General features: G+C 36.8%; 1 protein-coding gene across 5 annotated transcripts; it reads left to right on the plus strand.

The window, feature by feature from the left end:
• Nucleotides 1–366: 366 nt before the first annotated feature.
• LOC130087370 (tectonic-3-like) lies at nt 367–15,015 on the plus strand. 5 transcript variants are annotated; one of them, XM_056253650.1, is made up of 15 exons: nt 368–729; nt 915–1,184; nt 2,479–2,593; nt 2,676–2,776; nt 4,845–4,957; nt 7,913–8,021; nt 8,110–8,222; nt 10,109–10,147; nt 10,244–10,318; nt 10,398–10,517; nt 11,385–11,495; nt 12,440–12,543; nt 12,672–12,819; nt 14,312–14,446; nt 14,673–15,015. In XM_056253650.1, exons 1-15 carry the CDS (start codon nt 504–506, stop codon nt 14,823–14,825), a joined length of 1,932 nt encoding a protein of 643 aa, XP_056109625.1. In that variant the 5' UTR covers nt 368–503; the 3' UTR covers nt 14,826–15,015. The 5 variants fall into 5 exon arrangements, with proteins under 5 accessions (XP_056109627.1, XP_056109625.1, XP_056109629.1 ...); XM_056253651.1 differs by having other exon boundaries at nt 370–729; nt 11,388–11,495; XM_056253653.1 differs by having other exon boundaries at nt 370–716; nt 1,172–1,184.
• The last annotated feature ends 5 nt before the right edge of the window (nt 15,016–15,020 follow it).

Here is a 15,020-nt window from a genome sequence, read left to right on the forward strand (position 1 = left end):
CCACACCTTATTTCCAGTCGTTACAAGTTGTACATATAGCCCAACCCTCAACCCCCACGAGGACGTGCCATTCTGATGGGATACCTTAATTCACATAAATACTTTTGTGAGATAAAATAAGGATTTTAAGCATGTTGGGTGCTTTTGCAGATAGTCCATCGAGAAATGCACCAAAATAAGAAAAATTGAAAGACGCAAAGTCCCTATAGAAAGGAACATTGCTTTGACTAATGCAGCAGGTGGCGACAATGTTCATAAAGAGTGAATAGTCATTAAAGAAGAAGAACCGGATGTGCTCAGAATTTACACTTCCTTAACAACGACGGTCTGAAGGACGCTAATTCTAATGTATAGTGATTGGAGTAAAGTAACGTTGTTCATTAATACATTATTCAATTTAATGCTTATAAAATGACAGAGTGCAAACTACTTTTAAGACATCTTTTTAATACTAAGTGGATTACTATCTAAAGCCATTCCGAATTAACAGATAATTTCAACAAATGTCGAAGGGTGTTTTCTTTCGTGGTTTCCAATTAGTTTTGATTGCGATTGTTTTTCCTCAAGCGACTTTTCAGAACACTGCACAACACCACTCAGTCTCAACCGATTCAACAAACTCTTCGGTTTCATCTAACGTTACAGCCGCAGCACTGAATGCCACATTCGCAGATGGAAGTGCTGTTTTTCCCACTGATGCCACCATAGAGCCCATCATAAGTCCATCGGGTAAGAGGATGAATTTATATCAATAACATGTCATATCATACATCATATTTCACTCACCCCAAATCAAAATAAATTCGGCCGCTTCTGCATATACAAGTTTTAGCCGTTAAGGACCATTTAAATGCCATGATCAGACGGACATTCATGTCGCGTTCTAATTCTCTTTGCATTTTCTTTTCCTACAGTGACTGATTCTACACAGAGCATCACTGATCAGACTCCATTGAGCACCGATCTAAGCCCATACCCTTTCACTTTTACTGATAACGCACCTATAATTACTAACCAGTCACGATCAACAACAGCATCGATTAATGATTTGAGGGCAGAAATGAACTCTTCGTATCCAACAAACTCAACCGACTCATCTGCAACTGCTACACCGAAGGGTACATTCATTGATGGTCGTGCAGTTCTGCCTACTGATGCCAGAGAGCCCATGACAAGCCCGTTGGGTGAGTCGAAAGAAACTGAATCTCAAAGCTATTGTGCATAAATTAACCCTATTTAGAACCATTTTTGCAATGTAACATTATTCTCATCAAAGTTAAGCATTGGAATAACTATGAAATTTGTATTTGTGAAAGAAATTCAATAAATTAAAGATTACATTGCAGTACAGACATTCATTCTAGCAGTCAGTTTATAGGTAGATTTTCATTCAATGCTTTGGCAGCATTTCCCATAGATGTGTTTGGCTCGAAGGGTGCTCTTCACAAATCTTGCGGTCAAACATTTATGACATTTTGACCAATTATTTATATATATACATATATACATTTTACACTTCCATACATTTAAGAATATATAGTCCTATGATAATTTCAGGTTTTACTCACTTCCTCCCCTCCTATATGAATGGTTGTCAAAATATGCACATATTTTTGGTTCCACCAAGCCTGCACTCCAGGGTTAACAACATAACAAAATAAATAAACTTCTGAAGGGAAGTAGTAATCATGCTAAGCTTTTATTTTTAGATGTTTCTTCTGCATTTAATACGATTCAACCGAGTTTGTTGGTCCACAAGCTTAGATTGGGTTTTGGCATAAATGCAAGTAATCAGGCAGCAGTGTCATTCACTACTATTGATAATCATCTGATAAACACATTATACCTGACACATCTCACCCCTTTCATGATTCATTTCAGACTCTTGCTTCAGGATCTTTGTACAGTGTCCCCTCCCCTTAGTTAAGTCAAACAGATTTAAATTTTCATTTATAACACGTGCTATACATTTGCTAAATTTAAATAGGAAAAGGTAGGTTTTTTTTTAAAGTTTGTATTTTAATGTATTATTTATGCTGTATATTTGTCTGTCTTGTATGTGGTGGTAAACTTCCATGCTGCAGAATAAATTGCCCCTAAGGAGGACAATAAAAAGGTTACTAAACTAAACATTCCAACAGTGTACATCATACAACTTACCCCAGTATTTGACATCAACTTATAAGGGCTGTGATATTATTGCAGCGGTTTGAATGGGTGCCTTTTGTAGTAAACAAATGTGGGTAATTTGTGTAAAAGTTTGTGCACTCTAGCTCAAAAATTCAATGAGTTAAAGATGCTGAAGCAAAAATGTTTACAACCATACCCGGTCTCCCCCTACTTTTAAATATACTTTCAAAATGTTACAAGTTTAAAAGTACATAAGTATCTTTAAACTTATGTATACATGTTTAACTATTGAGCTATTCCACCCTAATCACACTGGTAAGTTCAATGTGTGTTGTCTCGCTCTTGCAGGCTGCCTGTGTGATGTCACACCTGACTTCTGTGACATTGGATGCTGTTGTGATGTCATGGACTGTGGTCTCCTGAACCTCAGCTCTGTGTTTAACAACTGTGGCCAGGATGCTGGGTAACGGCTACTGTCTGTCATTTATATGTGTCCACTAACCTTTGAATGTGCTTTAAATCGCAGATGTCTTTGTCACATAAAGGTCTGGCGTCTGTCTTGAGAGCTGGCTGATGTTGAGAACACAAATTGATCCAGCACTGGTTACTCTCACTGGAAACCTCCTTTGTGTTCAGAGAGAAGAGGGTAAATCACCATGCATTACTGTATTTTCACCTCACTGAACTATTTACTCTAACAAGATTTTCTCTTGTAAAATTCCCTGATATAGACCTTATGCACCAGAGAAACGAGGGCGCCGCCATCTTTAGAATATTGTCTTTGAACTTCCGTTTTTGCGGTTGCTCTGTATATTTCTATGGCATCGCTGTCCAGGAGTAATTAGCTGGTGAAGTTGATTTACTTATTCTAGAGTTAACGAAAGTTATCATGAGCATTGTAATGTTTATGATAAGCATTGTAAAGCATATGTCTGAACAAATGGACCTTGGGAATTTTTTTAACGAGCCGTTCATTCATAACTACGCAAGATCGCTGTGAAAATACAGACCGGAAGTCAAAAGACAATGAGCTCAGTGTGGAAAAGGGGCGTGGCTATATAAGGTCTATACTTGAAGCAAAATTGAAGAATAAACTAACATAATTTCAAACAAAATCAGGCCAAAGAGAAGTTCGTTTTGAGAGGTCGAAACAGCTTGCCAAAGCAAACTTTCCAGAAAACACTGGTAAACATCTTCGAACCATTGGTTACACAGATTGTAATTCTAATTAAAAGCGACACGTAAACACTATTTTCATTTTCCAAATGGTAAAGTTGTTTGCTTTACAGCAATCTATTGTATAAAGTGCTATATAAATAAACCTGACATGATTTTATTGGAGTGCCGAAATGAACTTCTTGTACTAACATGTCCACATCAGGTATCACTCGCATGACTGGAGCGAAGACCTGAAAGGCAAAACTGCAGCACTGGCCTGTCAATTTCCCATCTGTTTTAAGAGACAAATACTTAGATCACTCTCAAAAGAAGAAAAATATATGTGAACAAACTGCAAGATTTGGCCACTTGTGATCCAGCAACTGCAGCAGTATTTGAATCACTAAAAACAGTAGGACATTCTAAAACGTTTCATGTGAACAAAGCTTGGTGTGCCCTAATGTACTAAGACAGTGAAAAAATCAAATTCATTATAAAACTTTTGAACAGGATGAGGATGTCCAAATTTTTCTTATTTTATTTAAATATAAAAAATAAATAATTTTGTACTGTCCTTTGGAAGCAACAGAAAATGCTTGCATATTTCCCGGAAGACTAATTAAGTACAATTTACCTTCAAATTCAAAAAGTTTTCAGGCCCCGGCTCTTAATGCATTGTTTCCTTCTGGAGCATCAGTGAATGTTTGAACATTTTTAATAGTTGTGTTTGAGTCCCTCAATTGTCCTCAGTGTGAAAAGATAGATCTCAAAATCATAGTCACTGCTGGAAAACTAAAGAATGTGCAGGACTTGAAGGATTTTTCTGAAGAACATTGGGCAGTTTAACTGCTCAGGACAAACAAGGGACTCAAGAACAACCATAAAAAACAGCAACAGAAAAAAACAGTCATGGATCATCCAGGTAACGAGACACAGTATTAAGAATCAAGGGTATGTAAACTTTTGAAGGAGGTCATTTTTCATAAAAAAAATATGTGTCTTGTGGATTATATGTGAACATCTTTTATTTAAAATATCTGATCAGGACAGTACTAAATAAAAAATAAATAGCATTTTGTATGATCCCTCTTATTTTCTTAAAATAATTAAAAGTGGTATGTAAACTTTTGAGCACGATTTTATATCCCTGCTCAGGTATTTTGAAACCTTTTGTACCCCTAAGTAAAGAACGAAAACTTTGAGTATATCGGGGTCTTTAGTATGTATACTGTGCAAAATCTGTGAATTTTCCTGCCTACTACATTTACTAAAATATGCAGTATACCACAGTGTATACAGAGCATTTTTTTCCCCTCATTGATTGTTCTGTTTTATTTGGAAAAACAAAATCACATTGAAATGTTTGAAATGTTAATCGTTGCATACAGCAAACTATTACACAATATTTATAAAAAAAATAAAAAAAAGAGCAGTAAGCAGTATTCCATTCCTAACACATTCCCCCAATTTTTAAACATGCCTGCATGACTTTTTCACACAAACATGTTGTTTCAAAAAGCTTTGCTTTTTCTTTATTTTCTTCTCTCTGTGCTTAGAAAAACAGTCAGCTGCTCAGACTTCCTCTGCTCGTTTTCAGCCCAAGTCCATCTATCCATTCTTACTGAGAGAACTTACGGCCTTCAACAGTCAAACAAACAAGTTTTACAAGGTAAACTGTGATCACATGTTGCATATAGCTTTTAATTAGCATTTTGTAGCTTGTATTTAAACACCATGTCATAATTATGGGCCGTATTCACAAAAGATCTTAGGCTAAAAGTTGCTCCTAATGCTAAAAGTTGCTCCTAATGCAGAAATTTAATAGCAACTCTTAAAAATTAGGGGTGTGTCTCATATTTTTCACCTCAGAGTAATTCACAAAGCATTTTTACTCTAAAAGTAGCTTCTTTTTTTGTTTTGTTTATGTTTTTTGAGAACATTATCAAAGACCAGATAACTTTGAACAAACATTTATTTAATGTTACTTGAAGAACGTTTTTTTTTTTTTGATGGATCTACAAGTGTATGATACTATGGAAGACCAATTTTAACAAGAGTAGAGTTCTAACTCAGTCAGAATATTAAAATTGTACCCTATAAAATTAGGTTGTTACAATTTTTTACAGATGTTAATGGGTTTCTACAGTTATATCTGCATCCCAGATTCCCAGCTCAAGCAAGTGGTACTGTCAACTCAAGTTACTATTAAATTCCCAAGAGATAACATGTGTAATATTATTAATACCCCTGTCACCCCAGTGCTACCAAATCAGGTGCTGGTACAACCATCTGTAGAGTTTGGCGACAATCTGTGCCACTGTTTCTAAATGTTAGTCTGGAGCCCTCTCTGGCACATCACCAGAGAGTAATTAGGCTTGTCACTACACTGAATTGTATTAAATTGTACAAAACTTTACAGATTTACCCCTATCATCCCTTTACAGAATCCTCCTTATAAACCTAAATAGTAATATACACTACCGTTCAAAAGTTTGGGGTCAGTGAGAATTTTATTTTTATTTTTTGGAGGAAAGAAATCAATACTTTTATTTATCAAGGAATAATTAATTTGATCGAAAGTGACAGTAAAGACATTTATAATGTTACAAAAGTCTTTTGAACTTCCTATTCATCAAAGAATCCAAAAAAAAAAAAAAAAAACTGTACAACTGACAGACCAACAACTGTTTCAACATTGATAATAATAATAAATGTTTCTTGAGCATCAAATCCTCATATTATACTGATTTGTGAAGGATCATTTGACACTGAAGACACTGACACTGGTGATGCTGAAAATTCAGCTTTGATCACAGGAATAAATTACACTTTACTATATATTCACACAGAAAACAGCTGATTTACACTGGAATAATATTTAATACTATAACTGATTTTTGTTGTATTTTTTATCAAATAAGCGCAGCCATGGTTAGCAGAAGAGAATTCTTTTAAAAGTATTTAAAATCGTACCGACCCCAAACTTTTGAACGGTAGTGTATATATATATACACTGAACAAAATTATAAACGCAACACTTTTGTTTTTGTCCCCATTTTTCATGAGCTGAACTCAAAGATCTAAGACTTTTTCTATGTACACAAAAGGCCTATTTCTCTCAAATATTATTCACAAATCTGTCTAAATCTGTGTTAGTGAGCACTTTTCCTTTGCCGAGATAATCCATCCACCTCACAGGTGTGGCATATCAAGATGCTGATTAGACAGCATGATTATTGCACAGGTGTGCCTTAGTGCCTTATGCCGCGTTCCAGGCAACCTGTAACCCGTGTTTTTCCAACCTTATACCCGTGAAAGTGCACTGGAACGGCAGTCAAACCCGTGACTTCCCACCCGTGAACTCGTACTAGATCGATGTACTCCCAGTTACGAGTTCTGACGTCACATAGCCCGCGAAACCATACATAACAACAATGGCAGCCCCTACGGATGCAGTGTTTCTGCAGGCGGTACACAGTGAGAATACACTTTAGGACAATATAACGTTGCAGTCAAATTAATAATAATATAATAATAATGATAATAATACACACAAGATTATGTATTACAATGTTATGTGTCTGAAACAATAAGTATGTATATACACACACGATTATGTATTACAATGTTATGTGTCTGAAAAAATAAGTATGTATATTGCGCTCAGGTAGTTTGGCGTGACTGGCCTGGAATGCTACAAAGTCGTGAGTCGTGGTTTGAAGTCGTGATTTACGTGCTCAAAAACCTGCCTGGAACGCAGCATTAGACCAGTGGTTCTCAATCCTGGTCCTGGGGACCATAGATATCCATAATAAGGGCTAGATGTCTTACGGCGGAGTCTCTATCGTCATCACCGGCGGCCGTCTTGTCACAGGCAAGCTTTCTGGCGGGCTCTGTGGTACCTGATGTAAGATGAGTGATCAGCACGAACACAAATATCTCGTTTAAATATTGACGGATTTACAAACGGCTTGGTTTCTTACAAAAGTTATTAACGTGGCTATAATTTTGGATGAATATTTATTTATACACTTATTATTCATAAGTATGCAGTGTCATAACTGCATCTCTGACGTTTATAACAAACCAAACCGTTTGAAAATCGGTAGAAAATTGAGCAAGTTATGGTTATTGAAAAAGTACATGCACCATTAAAAAACGTTACGAGTGAGCGAGCTGCCTGTGACAAGATGGCCGCCAGGTGCGGACGTCGACCTCCATTGGCCAGCAGCGCGGACGAGACATCTAGCCTTTATTATGAATATCTATGCTGGGGACCTACAGCTCTGCACAGTTTGTATGTCTCCCTCATTTAACACACCTGAATCAGATCATCAGCTCGTTAGGAAAGAGCTCTATGAACTGAACTGGCTGTGTCAGATAAAGGAGACATATAAATTGTGCAGAGTACTGGGTCCCCAGGACCAGGATTGAGAACCACTGCCTTAGACCACCATTTGCCTCACGCAGTGCAACACATCTCCTTCGCATAGAGTTGATCAGGTTGTTGATTGTGGCCTGTGGAATGTTGCTCCACTCCTCTTCAATGGCTGTGCGAAGTTGCTGGATGTTGGCAGGAACTGGAACAAGTATTTAACAGTGGCACTGCTGGACTTTGTCACAGGCTGATGACATCATTCTGACCTATTATGACCGTACATCCATAGTGAGCACACTTGGACAGCCATCACCAGGGCCGGCGTCATCTGCCTGCATCAACCACAATCCTGCAAGTATGGGCAAAAATGTGTAAACATTTGACCTGGTTTTTGCTCTAAATAATATGAATAATTGTATACTGATTTATGGTTTCTTTTCCAGGGTTCTTGCGTTCAAATTCTCTATCTTGCTCTCGTGCTGTGACAGCACAATCTTGTGCGGATGACAGGAGTTTAAATGCTCTCACTTACTACACTGGCTTCGGACTACTGAGGGTGAGACTAAGGCCCTGTCCACACGGACACGGGTATTTTTATAACCGTGACTTTTTTTACGCAGTTCGGCCGTTCGTCCACACGAAAACGCACTGAAACCGAACATTTTTGAAAACCCCTGTCAGGGTGAGGATTTTCAGAAACGCCGGTTACAGTGTTGTCGTGTAGACAGTGAAACCGGGGTTTTTGCCTTGCGACGTCAGAGTGTGCGCCGTTATCAGCTGTGTTTGACATCAGATTTGCGCTTCTGATTGGCCAACGTGGCTTTAGGGTTAAGGTTTATATCGCCGCCTGCTGGCGTGGCATGCTCTTGACCGCGCTTGATAGCGTCTTTTTGCGTTTTCATGTAGACGGAGACCGAGCATGTGTGGACGGGATTTTTTTTAAAAACGCTGTAGGAAAAACTCCGGTTATAAAAATACCCGTGTCCGTGTGGACATGGCCTAAAGCTCTCTCCTAAAACCTAGATAGTTGTTTAGTTCAGCATCCCAATAGAAAGGCTCTTCCAACCAGGTACACTATGTAACTTTTGGCACTCTAGCGGTAAATAAACAAAATTACATGCATCTTGTATATCACGAATCACGCAGGTACTGGGCTACTGCGCAGCCGCTGGTGTCCCGCTCTGTCTAAAATAGCCAGAATATAAACACATAGGCGTACCGTAGTGATTCAGGATAAGACAAAAACGCAGATTGGAAGATAGATTCATGGTGTACTTGCTCATTATATATATTTTGTAAATTTTGAAGTAAAAAAAGTTACATAGTGCACCTTTTAATTATGCTGCCTTCTAAAATGCCTCATCATGGCAGTACCGGATGTATCTTTTGCAGATAAGGGCAATCCCATAATGCAACTCAGTAAAAAATGCATCCACGGTGGCAGACAAGTGGAGAAATTGATATTCCATTTAGTACCGAAAACTAATGTATAATTAAGAATGGACTATTTACCCAATATTTATATTTGCAATGCATTTTCATGCTTAGAACCTCATAATTGACTGAATTAGAACATTATACAAACGCAGAAACTCTATGTCAGGATGCTGCTTTAGAAGGTAGACTCGTATGTAAACATGCATGCACACTAGACACACTGTATATTATTTACCCAGATATAATTGATTCAGTTATTAATCACTTTTCTTAATAACTGAATAAATTAATCTTTTCTACTGTCGATTAATCAATCTCTGTATTAATGCAAGCAAATGGCTAAAACACTGCCTATACAGTCATCAGATGGAGTGTGCAATACAGCTTGAGCACTGAATGTTATTTCATTGCCATGCCACAAGCATGGACCCTTCATTTGCTTAAAATAATGTAAGCTCAATGTCATCAGTGTTGGAGCTTTTCTCTGTGAGTGAAGTGAAGTGTTCACTACAAACTCCATGATCGTATGTTAAAGTACAACAAGGACTCAGTTCATCCATCAGTTTCTGTCATTCCAATCTGAAATCACACTGCGCTATATATCATGCTCTGGATTCAAAGTGAGTTTATGAAGAAAGGGCTGTATCTGTATTTTATATACACATTATTATTATTATTATTATTAACAATAATAAATTAATAGTAAATAGAATTCAAATAAACAACTGAAATGTATTACAATACAGTGGACTGGAAATATACCAAAATTTGCATTTCTTGACTGTATTTATTTTAAATATAGTTTAAAGTAGACTGTTTACATGATATTTGGTCTTCTCTACATGCATTTTGCAGTATTAACTAACAATTAATTGATTCATTTTAGTATTTTGATTTATAATTGATTAATAATAGTTTTAATGGTGGATTATGAATATTCCTTGAAAATAGACATCCCTGGATGCCTATTGTATGCATATTAATTATTTAGCTTTTGTCTTTTAGGTTCCCAGTGCCCAGGTGGAGAACAGTCCAGAGTTTGTTGTGAGTTGCATCAAATTATTTTAATTATCTGTAGTAATATACTTACAATTTTTTGACCCCAGAATGATTCCAGACATTTTGTTTGCATTGTCTTAGATCCCAATTTCTACCGTGAGTAACTGGCCTGAACCGCTTGAGCAAAACGGCTCATGTCTGAATGTGGTATCAAAGGTCAGTGCAGACAGAGGTTTGTGGGGATGCACATATTTTTGTCAGAATGTACGAGTTAAGTCTTTTGTTGTTCTCATAGGTGGAGTATGTGATCGAGTACACAAGCAAAGGAGAGATTGCAAAAGCTACACTGAACACAGAACTGTTGAACACAACTATAGATACACAACTACAGCAAAAGCATGTGATTATATTCCAGGTAACTTTATCTCTATACAGTTGTGGTCATAAGTTTACATACATCTTGCAGAATCTGAAAATGTTAATAATTAAAATAATAATAATAGGGCTCATAAAAATTGCATGTTGTTTTTATTTTGTAAATTTACCCCATTCAAAAATTTACATATGCTTGATTCTTAATACAGTTTGTCATTTCCTGGATGATCCATGACTGTTTTTATTTTTTTTTATAATAGTTGTTCATGAGTCCCTTTTGTTTGTCCTGAGCAAACTGTTCTTCAGAGAAAACTCATCCAGGTCCTACACATTCTTTGTTTTTGCTGCATCTTCTGCATATTTGAACCATTTCCAACAGGGACTGTATGATTTTGAGGTCCATCTTTTCCCTGTAAGGGCAATCGAGAGACTCATACAACAACTATTACTAAAGGTGAAAACACTGATGCTCAAGGAGGAAACAAACTGAGTTTTTGAAAAGAATGATCATTGTAAATGTGTATTATCTTGTCTTCAGGGAAACATACATATATTCTTTAGATTCTGAAGGGTTACTAAATGGAAAGAAAAGACCTTTTAACAAAATAAGAAAAATGCTTTTATATTGTGATGTGTATCCGAACTGTTTATAAAAAAAAAAAAAAACATTTGTACGGGTACTTGGTACTGTCCATTAGCTGTTGATTGGATTGTGGGAGGAAGGTCAGAATGCAAGCTTCTAGTTGATTGTAAGAAAGCGTTTCCTGGAGAAGTTCGGCATATGTCACCAGAGAGAAGTCTGTCGTTTCACCCAGAGGATAGAGATGACATTGATAAATTATGAGTTAAAAAAGAAAAATCCTTTAATAATCAGCAACACCTTTTTTAACACCTGTTGTTTGAATATCAGTTGGCCACACTCACTCACCCCATGGCCACACCCATACCTCCATCACCTCCAGAGGGGCTGAAACCTGAATCACTACTAGTTGGGTGGTTTGGTGAAAAATCACAAGCTGTATCCTTTCCACTTTACTGTGAAATTGTTACTGTATCAAATTACACTACTAATTCATCTGAGGTTAAATCAATTAGACTGAGTGTGATTATTTTTGTATAGCACACATTCATTGGCATCGTGTGCCTAGACTTTGTTGGAGAATGAATGATAGAGAAATTATGTCGGAGCATCTGCTGATATAACGTATCCAACTCATCATGCATCATGTTTCTGCATTAGTAAGCTAGTCAATAGAAGGCATAACTAACTTTACGGTGTCCATCTTGATGCTCTCCACCATTAGATGCTGGTGCATAGTTTTTTTGCTAATTTTGCTGTCCTATCTGTGATGTCTTATTTTGCTGTCCTACTATAATGATTGAACTGCAAATGAAATTCATATTCATAAAATTCTTACGCTTGTGAATGTAAAACTAGTTGTATTGTTTTTGTCAGTATTTCACTATGGGGTAAGTTGTAATCCTCCAGTTACATTTGTGACTTAAAGCTGGAATACACTACACAACTTTAAAAATTTGGAACAGATTTTAAGACACTAGGAGGAGTCATAGACTTGCTGTCTTTGCAAGTTAAATGGTTACACAAGGAAAAACTGCCCATCATACACTAAACAACTGAGGATCACACACTACCAGACTTTAAGTTGTTCCCAACACAACAAACTCATGCAGAAACATGAGGCTTGTTGCTAGGAAATGCATGACAGATGAAAACAGTGTGTTCTAAAATATGTTTAATTTCATGGGGAGGTGAACGTTAATCTACTCTAACTAATGCAAACCAAATGGTGTCCAAATTTCAAATTCCATGTTTTTTTGCGTAATTTTGTTAAGATATATTGTCAGAGCAAATATGTACACCTCCTGCATAGTACTTGGCTTTAGGGAAGGATTTAATGTATCTCTGTGATGAATATGTAAATTCTTTGACATTTGTTGAAGTTGACAGTTTTGGGGTTGTCCGAGGATGGAGGGTGTTCTGCTGATCTCGGTAATCGGATCCCTGTTCTTTTCAAACAAAACACTGTGACTGGCTGCACCTTCAGGTATTACACCAATTTACTACGTCATAACTTTTTACCACTTAAAGCTTGAAGACATGATGTCAACATATATAACCAACAACATAATGATGGTTCTATTTTTATTCCTGTCATATTTTTGATTTGTCTAGATCTTTGTCTAGTGACTGTGGCGTGTTGCGGGCAGAGCTTTTGGGTATTTTAGCAGGGGTTACAGTGCCTGATATGATCAGTATGACTGCAGGCTCTCAGACAGACCAGAGTCGAGTCATTTCACAAGACTGCTCCACACCAGCTTCAGTGAGTTACAATACTCTCTTGCATATTGCTTGATGACACTTTTGTCACACCTACTTGTTTTACAAAGAACATTGTGCATTGTTGAATAATATTTGAAAACAAGTATTTTATATCTGATTGCATAAAACTGTTGTACAGTAGTTAATTCCTGAGATGACCCTGTTACAAACTGTTTATGAATCCGGAGGAGTTTTCGGGAAGGTCTGTTTTACGCGCAAATTACTCAGAATTTACTCATATTTCCAAAAGTTTCATGATTGAGGCCCAATATGGTCTCTTTTTGCTAAATTTTGTCAACAAAAATATTACCTGTAAAGCCAGATCAGAACTGTTGTGCGTCTCCGAGCAACACACAGCGGAATGAACACATTTCTGAATGAATCTGCGTTTGGAGCGAATCAATCGGGTAAACCAATCATTCAATGGCCCATTCATAAAGAGAGCCATTTACTTAATTCCTGAATGAATCAGTCGTTTGAACAAATCAAATGAATGACTCAATTACTTGCTCATTAGACATCTACCACCACTACTGGCAGTTTTAGTTTCTTATTTAGAGTATCACTTCATTAAAATATTTTCTCATATTTTGGGAATAGTTTGCCCAAAAAGAATATTCTATTTATTTACATTAACTCACTGTAATGTTGTTTCAAACCTGTACGATTTTCTTTTGCGGAACATAAAAGAAGTAGTGCTGTCAACATTAACGCATGCGGTAAATTTTTTCCTGTTTAAAATTGAGGGGACAAATTTATTTTCATTGAGTAGCTGTATTAGTATCTATTATACTGGCCTTTATTCATAAAAATATGCCATTAAACAAGTATTTAAAATACACTGTTTTAATGCTGACCATTGCTTTTGACTTTAAATATGCTACCCTTGGGATATATTATTAAGAAACATCATTGTGTTAGTGTTAGTTCTCATTTTCCAGTTGACAATACTTACAATATCAAAATCAAATGCGGGTGGTAAATCTTAAACTTTGGAAGTCTTCCTAGCATTGTTCAAGAGGCAGACATACTCTTATGTTTTCTGTCAGTTTAAATCTATTTTAAAGACCCATCTCTTTAGATGGGGGAATTGCACCCAGAAACAACCACAAAACACTCCTGTACGGTCAGTTAAGAACCCAACGACTAGACAAGCCTTTGGCAGAGATCATAATGACCAGTTACAGCAAAGCATTATGCTAGGACCACAACACTAGGAAGATCATTGTGCAAACAGATAAGTCAGTAACCTAAGCTGCGACTCAACCATTTCTTTCTAAAGCTACTTTTTGTAATGTCTATTTGATGCTTTTCACATTTAACACAATAATATTTGGGGGTAGTTTATCGGCCAAATTTGATGTGCAATTCAATTAGATTGATTAATTAATTGGCACATTGTGTAATTAAGTTATAATTTGATAAAAAAAAAAATATCGCTCGACAGCCCTAAAATATCCCAAATATGTTAAGCTTATTTGTAAATGTTTCAGGAAGCATGTGAGACAGGTTGTCTCCTGCCCGTCTCTCTATCATTACAAGTGCTCTGGGCTCAGAGGGGCCTCAGGGCCCTGCCACAGAACCACATCTTGGGGGCCAAATTCATCTTTGGCTGTCAGAGACTAAAGGTAAGCATAATGTTACTGTTGAGGCCTGAGATACTGACATGATTTTCATATGTGTAATTTTTCAAAAGTACTACTTTGTGTAAAACTTTGTTTTTCCTGCATATAAACATTTAATTTGTACAAATATCTATGTAACGTGTTTTGATTAAGCAGCTGATATTTTGCACACACAGTTAAGAGGTTTTTGGGAAGTTCACATGAATTAGGGTCTTCTTCTTGCTTCTAGTGTCCCCTCCGGTCTTCTGTCCCATTGACCACTGAGGTGATGTTCTCTGATGCCACAGTTTACCCAGAAGCCCCTGGGGGGGAACGTCAACCTGAATGGAAGTTTCCATTTGATTTTTTTTCCAGAGGGGTTGGAGAGTTTGATCAAGAGTAAATAAAACTTTGGTACCAGCCAATGATGGAAGAGTTTCTCAGACATTATTTAAAGAACGTGTAATTTCTGCAGTACCAGTGTGCAACTGGGGGTAAATTTGGTTTGATGCTGCTTGTGTCAATCAAATATCACTCTTAAAGCTTGAAAGATACCACAGTTGCAAACAGTTCCTCATTTTAAATAAAGATGTTAGTT

The sequence above is a fragment of the Rhinichthys klamathensis genome, unplaced genomic scaffold (genome assembly GCF_029890125.1).
Source record: "Rhinichthys klamathensis goyatoka isolate OS25496 unplaced genomic scaffold, OSU_Roscu_1.1 h1tg000108l_1, whole genome shotgun sequence".
In the NCBI taxonomy this organism is placed as follows: Eukaryota; Metazoa; Chordata; class Actinopteri; order Cypriniformes; family Leuciscidae; genus Rhinichthys; species Rhinichthys klamathensis.

Bases quoted from the DNA above. Each gene is read 5' to 3' on its own strand.
- LOC130087370 (XM_056253650.1), top strand. From the start codon at position 504: ATGTCGAAGGGTGTTTTCTTTCGTGGTTTCCAATTAGTTTTGATTGCG. The intron at 4,958-7,912 runs GTAAACTGTGAT...ACTTTGTCACAG, and splicing joins AAACAAACAAGTTTTACAAG to GCTGATGACATCATTCTGAC. The intron at 10,518-11,384 runs GTAACTTTATCT...TTGTTTGAATAT, and splicing joins AGCATGTGATTATATTCCAG to CAGTTGGCCACACTCACTCA.